The 13,574-nt window shown below is 38.0% G+C and overlaps 1 protein-coding gene across 1 annotated transcript; it reads left to right on the top strand.

The window, feature by feature from the left end:
• The first annotated feature begins 4,079 nt into the window (after positions 1–4,079).
• On the top strand, positions 4,080–11,080 carry LOC106942466 (uncharacterized). The gene is made up of 4 exons (XM_015025746.1): positions 4,080–4,191; positions 6,848–7,585; positions 9,230–9,393; positions 9,655–11,080. Exons 2-4 carry the CDS (start codon positions 6,872–6,874, stop codon positions 10,574–10,576), a joined length of 1,800 nt encoding a protein of 599 aa, XP_014881232.1. The 5' UTR covers positions 4,080–4,191; positions 6,848–6,871; the 3' UTR covers positions 10,577–11,080.
• Positions 11,081–13,574: the final 2,494 nt, after the last annotated feature.

Consider the following 13,574-nt stretch of genomic DNA (forward strand, 5'->3'; position numbering starts at 1 on the left):
CTGGTTTTATTTGCAGGATATTTCTGAGATTAATCTCAACATTTTAGATTTTTTTTGTCAGATATATTCTCCTCTTTTACTCATTGTAAGGGGAATTATAAAATGGCCCAAATACGCTGCTGTATATTTGATGGCAGATGATAAAAAATAACAGAGGAACCCGTTTATAGGGTTTCTGCAGTCTGCAGCAAACATGGAGGATGGTCTGCAGTCACATACTGCAGACCATCCTCCATGTTTGCTCTTCTTGCTGCTCTGCAACAAGTTTTGATTTATTCATATAAAACAATATAGAGAATGAAAGAAAGTCAATAATAACCCATTTGTATTTTTGTGCTCTTTTGTGGTCGACTCACAGAAACAACCAGATTATCTGGACTTTCCCTCCGTCTTCTGTTCAGACCCGCAGCGCTGCTGCTGTTGGAGGATCACAAAGAGTTCAGAGGTAGGACTGGTTTTCTGATTAATCTACAGTCTGGGGGTCCAAAGTGTGGTTTGGGGGCCATTTGGCCCCCAGGGTCAACATGTTTGGACACCAGTAGGTTTATCTGAGACTGTCCTCCATGTTGGTGTGTCGTTAGAAAAGATGTACAAGTTAAAGCAAACAGCTGACGCTCAGTTTGCTGGTTTCTCCAGGAGGAAACGCCTCAGAAGAGTTCATCACGCTGACATCATCACGATTCCTGATGAACGCAGCAGACTGATGACGCTCGCTGTGGAAAACTGTAGCAACCAAATCGTCCTGACGTGGCTGAGACAAAACTCTGAGTCCAGCACCTTCAACAGGCTGGCGGACATGTTTAACTTCCTGCAAACACACATCGCTGCAGAGGAGAAGAAGGACCACAGTGACACTGTGGACATCACCTTCATGGCTCATGGATCAATCAGAGACTTCATGATCCCAGCCAGCTGCCTGCTGCCTCTGGCCTCCATCAGGGACGTGGTTCTCTACGCTCCCTGGAACTGTGTCACCTGCGGTTTGGGGTACGCAGTCGCCACAGGACGGCTGCAGCCTCAGCACAGAGTTTTCTACTGCACCAAGAAGTTCGGCTGCACAGTTCCTGATGAAAAACATCGACCCGTTAAACTACCGGACCACTGGAACTCAATGAGGCAGGCAGGAGACCAGATGATCCCAAACATCTCAGTTAGTCCTCTACGACCAGACGATGGGGTTTGGAAGAACTTTGAGTCTCTCACCAAACTACACGGTCCTGTTGGGAGAAACCGGATCGTCATTCCTTTCATCCTCCCAGGAAAAGAATCAGACAACGTCCCATTCTCTGTGGTCACTTTGGCCCTGTCTCTGGTTCTGCTGCAGTCCAGGTTCAAAGCCACCGTCCACCTGCATGCCTGTCTGGGAGACCAATCTACTGGACAGAAGTTTGATAAAAGCTACCTGGAGCAGCAGTACGCCTGCACCATCGACGGAACCGGACTGGCATGTTCTCCTGAGATGTTCAGTCGGGTCCAGTTGAACATCCCTGAGGTGTAAACAGCACAGAGTTCTTCCCCTCCATCACTACAGCACTTTTATTTTCTAAGCATTATAACGTTATGTCTGCAGACATAACGACAGATTTCAGTTTTCAGTAGCGTTAAAAACCCACATATAAAGAATCTCATACTCTTTTTTTGTGTCTTCGAGACAAATTTAAAGTCTCAGTAACCGTTAGATTTCTCAGGTTTTATAGGTAGATCATGTTGGATGACATCGGCATAAAAACAAACATTTATCCTCTGGAAAAACACAAAATCTTACCAAGTATTTTGAGTCTAGCTTCTAGTGCAAATATTGTAGTGGACTTGAGATATGACACAACTAAAAAGTAACTTTTACGTGCCTATTTTTATATAAGTGCCTATTTTATTAAAAAAGTTAAAATCCATTGGCAGATTATTTCACTTATAACATCAAAAATGTCTTGTTATAAGTGAAATAATCTGCTGGTAGAACGAGCACTTAAACTCCTATATCTAGCTGAAAAGTTACTTGTAAGTTAGTTTCATCTTATTTAAATTATGTTAAGATATTTGCAACAGGAACTAAATCAAAAATACTTGGTAATATTTTTGGCAGTGCAAAAATGTTTCTTGATTTTATCCAAAAAAACACAAAAAGGGAACTGAACGGGTCTTAGGCCAGAACCCTGAGGAACACCAGAACTGATTGAGGAACGTGTGGAGAAAACATTGTTTACATCTAAAATCCTTAAAGACTTGAAGCCGTCCTGAGCGGTACTGGTTCTGGTTTAGCTCCGGTAAACGGGTCAAATGTGACAAAAATAAATAAAATACAACACTACTGATTTTTTGTTTGTTTTTGCTGTGTTCCTAGTTACTAAACATAATAAAAACGACATTATGAAACATTAAAAACATGAATTTGTAAAACATATTGCTCAATTTCTGTATTTTCTGGATGTTACCAGAACTTCTGGGCGGTTCTGTTGCCTAATAACCTCTATTAGATCTAACCCAAGTTACACCAACTGTGCAAAAAATGTGCAAATAACTGGAGATTTGTAAACACACTAAATCTAATAACACATAAAAACCAGTAGTAATAATTAGATTTTACTATGTTTGGATTTGGGTTCAGGTTAATTCATTTAGACCTTTTTAGTGTATAGAAATATATAAATTATCATTTAAATTTAGTTGGAAAAACATTTAAATTGAAAAATCTAATTTGACTTTACATTAAATATTTTCTTATTTTTTTGATATTACATTCTTTCAAACAACTAAATGCTTCAGTTTTCTATATTTTACGTCCGACTGCTGCTTTAACTCTTCATCTTCATATAATTGGCTACATTTCCATTACAAATGTGAGCAAAACGCCAATATTCCGCTACTGTTGATAAAATACTATTTCTCAATTTTGGTGTTTCCATTAAATAAAAACCACAATTAAAATCACGTGAATAAGTTTGTTTATTCAATAAATTATAAAAAAAAAACATCCTCGTTCCACTTCTTGTCATCTTCTTTGTCGTTTCCAGCAGTAGTAACATCCAGTTGTATGAAAACACAACCGGATACAGTAATTTTGCAAAACTTTGGGTTTTTGTAAAATTGCCAAGTTATAATTAGGCACATTTATTTTCATAATTCCAATGTACACAATTTTATGGTCAATGGAAACGCAGCTGAGTTCACGGAGATGGTTGAGCAAAATGATGCAGCAGAACAATAAAAATGCTTCAAAGCCACAGTTTCCTGTTCATGTTGAGAACATTTGAGCTCCATTTCCTGTCTTTGCGTCGATTCCTCTATGTGAACTTTGGTTGACCCTGCACCACCCAACACATGAGATATAAATAGAGACATGAGCCAGTTGAGCAGACCAGTGATGTGCTTGTTTTCCTAATGCATGAACTTTCACCTCATTGAGATAACAGTTTTTCTACAGCAGCTCTTCATCTGTGCCATCTTTCTTTTCTGCTCATTTTAATCCAATAAAGACTCAGCGTCGTTCAAAGTTGTAATTTAATTATTGCAGCATATGCAACATTAGCTTGCAGTGAAGTAAAACATGTTTGAATTTTTCCCAAGGTAAAATTCTAACATTTTTTAAGACGTTTTCAAGGCTATAAATAAACTAAAAAAGACCCAGAGAAACTAGAGGCTGCAGTTAAACATAGATGACCTCAGTATGGGACTTTCACTTTCGTTTTCCTGGAAATAATCTGATCCTGAGAAATGCAGGGCCTGAGTTCACCGACAGAAACAACGACACACATCATGTCCACTGGTTCTGTCAGGAGACGACCAGTTAAAGCTGAACTGGTTTCATTTTTCTCCAGACCACAGGATTAGGACCTTCCTCTAAAATAACTGTATTCTAATTAGTGGTGAAACAATTAATCAAATTAATCACGGTTCATCGATTACTAAAATAATTGCCAACTAATTTAATAATTGAGTAATTGTTAACTGGAGAATACTGAATCTGCACCAACTGTAAATTACGAAATATTTCATTATGTTTTCTTGCACCGTCTGTTCTTTGTCCTTTGGGATCAAGGAGAGAAAGAGACCCTCCTTTGCTCCGCCCACTGCAGACCCCATTATAAGCAGCTGTGCTTCTGACGGGACAAACAACTGGACTTTTCGGAATGTGGAGAGCAGTAACTCTGTGCAGAGTTTTCGAACAGAAGCAGGACCGAATAGCAACAAACAGTGAGTAAAGTCTGTTATGTTTCCAGCCTATTAGTTCGGCTTGTTAAGCGTAAATACCGTCAGCGGTATTAAAAACTGACTGAAAAAAACATGAAATTGTGGTTTTCTTACATTACTGAACTTATATTTATTAAATATGACAACAAGAACATCTTAAGTTGATTAATTAAAAAAATAAAAGATGAAAAGGATAAAATGTGAAATTTAACTCCCCACAAACGGAGAGACGTTCATACAAACTCTGCAGCTGCTCATGAAGGAATGTTAAACCTTTGGACCAAAATCAGCCTTGCTCATTGGCGTCATGGGTTTTTCCCCCCATCATGTTCCAACTTTGCCGGGTTTTTTTTTTATTATTAAATCCCCATCTATTTAGCACTTATTTTTTAAAATGAGAAGTTGACCCTGTTCATCTAGCTTTATTAAAGTGAAACCCAAGAGTTTGTAAAGTGTTTATATTTCTAACCAGAACCTCATAAAGTTGTCACATTGGTGTATTTGGACCGTTTCTCTTTGCCATTCTATTTTAGCTCCGCCATCTTTGTTTCTGTATCAATGACTACGTTTATGAACGACAATCGGCGCCCTCTGCTGGATGGCGGCCAATCTACAAGACTAAAAGAAGGACGTTAAACTAATTATAGCAAAAGCATGAACTGACATTCACAAGTAGACTGTTTGCATTTCCACTTCATATTCTGAATGTGTGTAAAAGCTGATATGCTACGTTCAGCTGAATTCCTGCTCCAACAGCTGAACTCATTAATAGTCACTTTGCTCTGCAGAGACCTGATCATAAATCATCCTTTAGATTCAGATGTTGCAGAAACTCTCCAGGACTGAAGTCGGGCCTCCTGTTCATCACCCTGCTGAAAAACAGGCCTGAGCGCAGCCTGTTCATTTTTAATGTTACATTTTCTGCCGTAAATTGTGATTAAAATATTCCAAACAACAAAAAAAAGGTTGCATTTAATTAAAAACAGCAATAATGTCTTTTTCTCACGGTTATGTTATTCATAGTATTTTTTTTCCTTTATAAAAAAACAAGTACTATTTTAAAAGTTAAACTACTCTTTTTGTTGCTTTGTAACTATTGATATTCTAGCATATATTATATAGGGAATGCATTTTTATTTTATTGAGATAATGAAAAACCAAAACTCTTAAAATATGGGAAATGTTCTGAGATAAAACCTGTTGGAAAAGAATCAAGGATAAAATGTCTTAATCTAAAATATTTAACTTAAATTTCATTGTTTGCAGAGAAAAGCAGCAGATTTATCCTCAGAAATAAAAACTTTGATTAAAAGGAGATAAAACGGGAAGCAAAGATAAAATTGAACAATTTTCTTATGAGATAAATAATTATACATGAGGGGGTTTTCTTTCTATTCTGAAGCATCATATTTTTATAAACAAAACTTTCTGTTCACATTACAAACATTAAAACCAAAGGAATTAAAATCATCTGTCCTGCAGGAGTTCAGCATGAAGTCCAATCTACACCTTTACTTTCTGTTTCCTAGAAGAGATGGGGGGACATAGAGACTCTGTTTATGTTCTGCCGGGCCGGAGGTACCCGCCCTGACAGGAAAGGGAAGAGATGACGTTTTCCTGTATGATTGGACTCGACTGGCTCGGTTCTGCATTCCTCCAGAGAGGAATTTGACCGTCTGACCGGAACCTGTCTGCAGTTCTGATGAACGGCAGATGACTCCCCTCATCTGCATGAAATGTTCCACGTTCTGGAGTATTTTTGTTATGGCTGATTTTTTTGGCTGCATATCAATTAATCGATTGACTAACAATTAATTGATATGTAGCCATTTTCTTAAAATCTTCTATCAAGAGGGCCGACTGGCCTTCCATAACACGAAGGGCAAAATTTTTCATGTTGAATTAAAAAAAGAAATTAATCAACTTTTAACATTATTCAGCGTTAGATTTGTTGAATACTGACTGAATAAACAGGAAATTGTGTTTTTCTCACATTAAACTTGGACACATTTATTAAAATAACGAAACAGGAACCAGATCATGAGCTGCTCATCTTGTCAGTAGAAAAATATCTTAAATTCATGAATTGTTCATAGCTGAGCTGAGATTAGCTGGGCTACAGTTTGTCTGAAACGATTAACCAGATTAATCCTGATTGACTATTAAAATCAACTAATTTATATTTTGTGCATTTTTGGTTCATTTACTACTGAAATGCCTTTTTCTGTAGTTAATTATTAATTGATTACTAAAAACGTTGACGATTATTTCAATAATGGATTAATTACAATTGATCTGATTAACCGTGATCAATTTTTGAAATAATCTGTAACTAATTTATATTTTATACGGTTTTGGTGTACTTACTACTTGGAGTCCTGTTCAGTGAATGCTTTTGTTTTAAATTTTCTTCAATTAATGATTGCTAAATAAGTTGACAGTTAATTCAATAATCAATTAATCATCATTATTCTGATCAATTATCGAAATAATTGTCAACTAGTTTAGGTTGTTCAGTTTTGCCTTAAATACTACCGTCTCCTTTCTTCTTTCAGCAAATGCCTTTTTCTCCAGTAATTGATTAATTGATTACTAAATAAGTTGACAATAATCACGATTAATCGCCTCAGCCCTATAATATTTCCTGCTCTTGCTGCAGATCTCCTTCCTCTACGGTCACATCATGGATGATGCTGATGCTCTCATACGTAAGGTCGATAAATGGGTGGCTCTTCAGAAGAAATGTTCCAGGAAGTTGAAGAACCTGGCAGATGAGCTGGAGGAAGCGATGAAGGCGGCCAACGTGACCAAAGTCGTCAGCAGCTCGGTGTCTGTGGGGGGAGCAGCTGCCATGACGGCGGCGGGCGTGTTGACGCTTCTGACCGGCGGAGCAGCGCTGCCTGTTCTGGCTGTAGTGGCAGGCGCGGGAGCAGTGGCTTCTGGGACCGGTGCGCTAACCAGTGTTGGTTCTGATGTTTACAGCGCCAGCAAGTCCAAAGACATCATGGAGGAAGCCCAAAAGGTTCTGGAAGAGCTACAGAGTCTGGAACAGGAAATGAAAGACCTCATGAAGTCGCTGAAACGACAAGCCTCCAACTTCTACGACGATGGTGGCGCTGCTGGTGGTGGAGATGATGACGATGATGGCAACATTATGGAGTTTGTCATGAGATCAATGGCCAGACAGGAAGGGCTGGAGCTCCCCAGCAGCATCATGATCAGAGCGGTGTTTGGGTTACCGCGTATCAGCATGTTCAAGAGGATCAAGGCCAATGATATTGTTCTTGCAGGATGTCTTATGATCCTTAGAAGAGCTCTGGTTGCAGCAGCCAAACAAGGAGGGAAGAAAGTGGCTTCTTCTCTGGGGAAAAAAGCAGCTTCAGCAGCAGCTGGAAGTGTAAGTATGAATCTAACAGCAGTAGAAACAGACCAGGTGGCATTAGGGGGCATTGGGGGCATTGGGGGCATCGCCCACCCACAGTCAGCTGGGCTCCCCTGGACTGGAAGCCGTTTTTTATTATTTTTTACCTCAGAGTGGCCAACTTCCTATTATTCCTATCTTGACTTGTACAGTAGGGGCTCCCACAGTTCCTGTATCTGTTCTCTCTGTCCTCTGCACTTTTTTCACAACTATTTCATCCATTGTTAATCCTAAGGTGTTTTTCCAAGCTGCCTCTAAACGCAGCATGAAAATGAAGATACTGGCGCTGGTTTTACACCTGCGGCGGCTGCTGCTGCGGCGGCTGCTGCTGCGGCGGCTGCGGCTGCTGCGGCTGCGGCTGCTGCGGCTGCACAGGTCTGTGTTAGAATCATGGCAGCAAACCAGCAAAAGGCAAAAACCTTTGCAGTTTTCCGCCAAAACCGACTGAGTTGCATGATTCTGTTGGATGCAAGTAATAATAGCTGATGCCATCAGATCAAGTCAAGAATAGGTTACTAATTTGGTTATGTTTAAAAGTGAGTAGTACAGGTTATAATTACTTGAATAACCTTTTGGGAGTAAAGTTACTATTAAGAGTAGTTTTACTGCACTGTACGTTTCTTTTACTTGAGTATTATTATTATTTCTACTTGACTAGATTGATTTTGGATTTAAAGAAATTGGAAATATTACATTCTGGAACTTAATGAGCTAATGTATGTGCATAATTACTCAACATTTTATACATGCCACTGTTTACATCCTTTTTGTTTATTTTTGCATTAATAAACATGACTATTTTTTTTTAGCCCGCTGCTAAAATGCTCTGGAGCCGCCTCTCCAGTTAGGAAAATATCACATTAGTTCAGGCAGTCTGTTGTTTTTAAATTATCAAAATAATGTTGATAATTTAAAAAAAAAGATTATTAGACATAAGAAAAGTTCCTGAGAAGTGAACAGAGATGAGGCCATTTGAAGCAGCAGACGAGGCAACATGTGAGTCTGTCCTCCGTTTATTCACACCTGACTAAACTAAATGCGTCGTGAAGGAAGAGTGGAGCCACAATGAGGCAGATTTAACTCCAGATTGCTAATCAACATTTCCTGTGCAGGAGTGCCTGACACCCCACTACACTGTAAAAACAAAAAACATCCTGAATCCGTTTGATTCAGTCCAGTTTCCTTGTTAGTTGGACTCAGTTTAGTTAAATCAACTTTAAACTTCAAGTTCAAAACATTTAATTAAAGCAACTTAAACTGAGCTGATTTAACTTGGCAATTATAAGAGAAATGTTTGAAGTTTTTACATTATTGCATCAAGTTGAGTTATAAAGTTTTACATTTTATTAACCTTTTAACTCATTTTTAAGTTAAGCCAACTTTGAAATAATTTTTACATTGAATTTCTGTACAACTTTAAAATGTTTGTTCTTTTAAATTATGTTAGTGAGTCTAAATGAGAGTTTTAAAGATAATTGAATCAAGTCAGGAAAATATTCAAAGTTCAAACAAAATTCTGGAGGAAAATTATAGAAACATAAAAATCCAGGACCGACTTCGGGCTCCACTGACTTAGAGGTAACAACTGATTAACACTGTTTCATCACATGTGTTGTTCAGGTTGCAGGAGGAGCGGTCGGGCTTTTGTTTTCTGTTCCTGAGCTGGTCAGTGATTGCCAAAACCTGGACAACACCGAGACAGAAGCCAGTAAAACTCTGAGGAAAAATGCCAGGACTATCCTGACCAGCGCCGAGGAGACGGAGAAAGAACTGCAGAAAATAAGGTATGAAAATGACAAAACAATATGTTTCAATCTGAGATTAAATCATATTTTAATCTCCTGTTTGAAGAGTCAGCTCCTCAGATTTATGTCACTGTAAACATTTTTTGTACACAGCAGTATATAAAGTTATAAAGTTATTTGCTTGAAAATGTTTCACCACTAAGTTGTTTTGGTGCAAGAAAATATGTAAGAGTATTAAAAAGTGGATTTAAATAGAAACATGTATACAAAGATAACAGATTTCTTTCAATCTTTTTGCAGAGAAGCTTTTAAGGAGTTGGTCAGAATCAAATTCATCATAGAGAAGGAGATCAGGACCAAAGATGAGAAGAGAGAGCTGATCGAATACGCAATTAAAAATTCTCCTTACCCAGAGGTTAAACGGTGGTTGAGAGAAAACGCAGAGTCTGATGTCTTCTTCCATCTGGTAAACCTGAGACGCTTCTTCAAAAGAAAGCTGGAGGAAGAGAAGAGAAAGAAGAAGGACCGGAAGAGGAAGAAGATCGAGCTGGTCTTCTTGGCTCATGGATCGATTGTGGACTCGATGCTTCCTGCCAGATGTCTGCTGCCTCTGCCGTCCATCACAGACGTCCTGCTGTATTCTCCCTGGAACTGCCTCCTGTCTGCTAACGCAGCCTATGGCATCGCTACAGGAAGCATCCAGCCTGACCACCGGCAGTTTAGATGCACCAAGCCAGACCTATGTTCTTCTTGTAAGACCTCTCGTAATGCCCATAAACCATTACATCTGCCCTCTAGATGGAACTCTATGAAGAACGCCGGACTTGTCCCTAAGATCATGGTTAGTCCTGTATCAAAAGTAGGAGATGGTGCGTTTAAACGTGTCATTGATCTAAAAAAAGATTATGGTGCACCAGCAGGCAACCGGTATCTCATCCCGTACCTCGCCCCCTCGATCGGCAGAGTGCCCTTCTTTGTCGTCACGTTGGCCATTTCTCTGGCTCTGTTTTTGTTAGACTATGAAGCCACCGTCCACCTGGCGGCCTGCCTGGGAAAATCACCCAGAGGCGCCGAAATGCAGGAGGAGTATCTGAGGCTGCAGTACGCCTACACTGTGGACAACACCTTCATGACCGTTTCAGAAAAAACATTCTCCTCCAAAGATGAAGCGGTTTATAACATGTTCAGGGCTGTTTTTGGTGATGAGCCTCCATCTTTCTAAAGGCTCCAAACCTGGGGTACAGGAGCACCAGCGGACGTTTTCCCGCACTTATTTTTTCTGGATGGTTTTCTCAAGAGAATGAGTTGGATTCCCATTTTATATATGTATATATTTTCTTTCTCGCTCTCTGTGAAGGCGGACCCGTTTTCCTCTCCCAGCCCATTCTCGTCCTGCTTGCTCTATTTTTGTGTTGCTTTTTTGGAGCCTTTCTTTGTACATCTTCTGAATCTACAAATTATGGATCTGGTTAACTGGGAAGACCTATACTAGGACAGACAGAAATTTTAAGTCTGCCTGATCTACAGAAAATCTGTTATTCTGAATCTGGCTCCCTGTGGCCTTCTGACCTTCTCAAATCTCCTGGATTTATGTAGACAAGCGTCTCCTTCCCATCTCCTCACCCTGGACAGGTCACAGGTTGCTGAAAATGTACTACAGAAATAAAATTACCTTTACCTAAAACTGTTTTTCAGCAGCAATAAAGCTATTAAGACATTAAGCTCATGTTGCTGATTTTATTTCTACTTTAAGATCAAAATAAAGGTGATATTGATTGCTTTATTCAACAGACACAAAGACATGATACACAACACATAAAATAAATAAAATCTTATAAAAGACTTGCATACCAATGTTTCCACAGAGCCGACTGCCATTTTGGTGCAGTGAGAGGGATTTGAAAACATGACAATAAGACGGTTCAATAAGCTGCACAAACACATAAACTTGTATATCAAATTTCTCATGAGTGCCTGGAATGTTCTCATATGCACATTACAAAACATCTCACTTGATATAAATATGATTTTATAAAACATCCGGACTTCAGTTATCTACTGGTTTTTCAGGTCCAGTTTGTTAAAGAACTTCTGATATTTGTTCATGTTTATTCTGAGATTCTGGGTTTTTGATCAAATGTTTATTTCCTATCAAAGACCTGGATTATTCCAGCATCTGGAGATAATCTGCTGCAGGAATAATCCAGGTGTTTGAAGGGCGGCTGAGTGGATCAGAACCAGACGACAGGATTCTCAGTTTTAGAGTCTCAATAATTAAACTGAGATTCAAACTTTCCACCAGGAAGTAGAGCTGAAACTAATGATGGTTTAATAATCGATTGTTCTAATCATTTATTCTGATGATTAACCGGATAAAAAATTGATACATTCTAAAGATTTTTCATTTAACCACTCAAGATGTTTTATAATCATTTTTAAAAACAAGAAAATTAAATTTTTATTGCTAAAATTGCAGTAACATCATTCCTTTAGTGGACGTGATGATTTGTAGCAAATGAAGCATCTGCAGCTAAAAAAGTCACTAAGATCAACTTGTGAAAAGATCAACCCTTTCAAAATGACTTGATATAGAACAGGACTGATTATTGATTATTTTGGATTAATCAATTAACAGCAAAAGATGCTTAATATGAGATTTATAATTATTTAAACCTGAAGCCTTTCAGTCCAGGTTGAGTCTAAAGTCTTTAATTTTAGTAACTTGAGTCAGAGACTCTGGTGTCCATTTCTGTTAAATATGAGATTTTTTAATTTCTTCAAATTAAAACCATCCCAACTGAGACACGTTTTCTGATTAAAATGATGCAGCCATGTTGACCTGATATGAACTGCTCCGTTAAGCCACAAAGAATGAATTTTACTTTCACTTTATAAACCAACAGAAACACAGAAATCCCACCTCTGCCTCCTCCTGCTCTTCCTGTTCCTGTTTCTATAACAAACCGTTTCCATCAGATTATTTTGGCTCTCAGTCGACCAACAGAGACGCTGCTCTGTGAGTTTGAACCAATCTGAACTTATTCAGGATTAATGTCTGATTTATTCTGTCTTTATTGCTCATGGTTTTCATATCTGTGTTCAGGGTTGAATGTTTCACCGTTACAGCAGCGGTTCAGTTAATCTCTCTCTAACTGTAATCCAGGGTGTTCAAAGGGGCCATTTTAAGCTGAACAGGTGGTTGATGCAGATGAACAGTTTTTCATATTTTAGAGCAACATTTTCACAGAAAAAACAATTCTTCATACTTTTAACAATAAAATTATCATTTACTGAACAGGTTTATCTTAATTTGTAGTAAATAACATTTGATAACTTTCATTTGAAAGGAGACTTTGGTGCCTTCATCAGACCCAGCAGTGGATCATCCAGCTCCAGGAGAGAAACTCGCATCTCATTCCTGATGCTGAGCTAAAACCACAGAAATGAAAACAATCAACCCTCAAAATCTGACTTTAAATGTGAAAAACACTATTTATGTTTGGATCTACAAAGATTAACAATCACTTTTATACAAATTAACAATTATTTTACTTATCAATTAATATTTTAATTTGATAATTGGCACATTCTGCAGATGTTTTTGTCTATTCTATACAATATTTGAGGTACATTAAAAATACATAAATATATTTTTTAAATTAAAAAATAAATGTTTTATTGCTGACAACGCAGTAACAATATTCCTTTTCTTTAATCATTTGTAGCAAAGGATGCATCTGCAGATAAATAAATGTTTAACATCAACATGTCAAAAGCTCAGCCCTTTTTGATCTGTTGATTGTTTTTTGTGATTAACTGAATAATAATTTTATATCAAAAGGTGATTAATGAGAGATTTACAAAATTTGAACCAGGTGGAGCTAAAATTGTGTTTTGGTTGAACATAATTACAGACCAGGATTTTTATATCTTAAGTGCAAAATGTTTATATTTTTTGGCTTAATTACTGCTCTGTTATTTCAGGAATGGATCTTTTTTGAGTCAAGTTAATGATTAATTGACTACTCAATTTGTTGACAATTATTTCAATAACTGATTCATAATAACTAATCAGATTAATCGTTTCAGAATAATCAGATTACAAAGGCTGCAAAAAGGTTTTCTGAGCAGATTATTATGAATCTGAGCCGCAGTGGGAGCAGAGAAACTTGAATGCTTTTGGTTTTATCTGATTATTTGTTGAGGTTGCAGAGTCCTCC

Source organism: Poecilia latipinna, unplaced genomic scaffold, assembly GCF_001443285.1.
Source record: "Poecilia latipinna isolate Pla-1442-1.1 unplaced genomic scaffold, P_latipinna-1.0 Scaffold4300, whole genome shotgun sequence".
Taxonomy (NCBI): Eukaryota; Metazoa; Chordata; class Actinopteri; order Cyprinodontiformes; family Poeciliidae; genus Poecilia; species Poecilia latipinna.

Bases quoted from the DNA above. Each gene is read 5' to 3' on its own strand.
- LOC106942466 (XM_015025746.1), top strand. From the start codon at position 6,872: ATGGATGATGCTGATGCTCTCATACGTAAGGTCGATAAATGGGTGGCT. The intron at 7,586-9,229 runs GTAAGTATGAAT...TGTGTTGTTCAG, and splicing joins CTTCAGCAGCAGCTGGAAGT to GTTGCAGGAGGAGCGGTCGG. The intron at 9,394-9,654 runs GTATGAAAATGA...ATCTTTTTGCAG, and splicing joins AAAGAACTGCAGAAAATAAG to AGAAGCTTTTAAGGAGTTGG.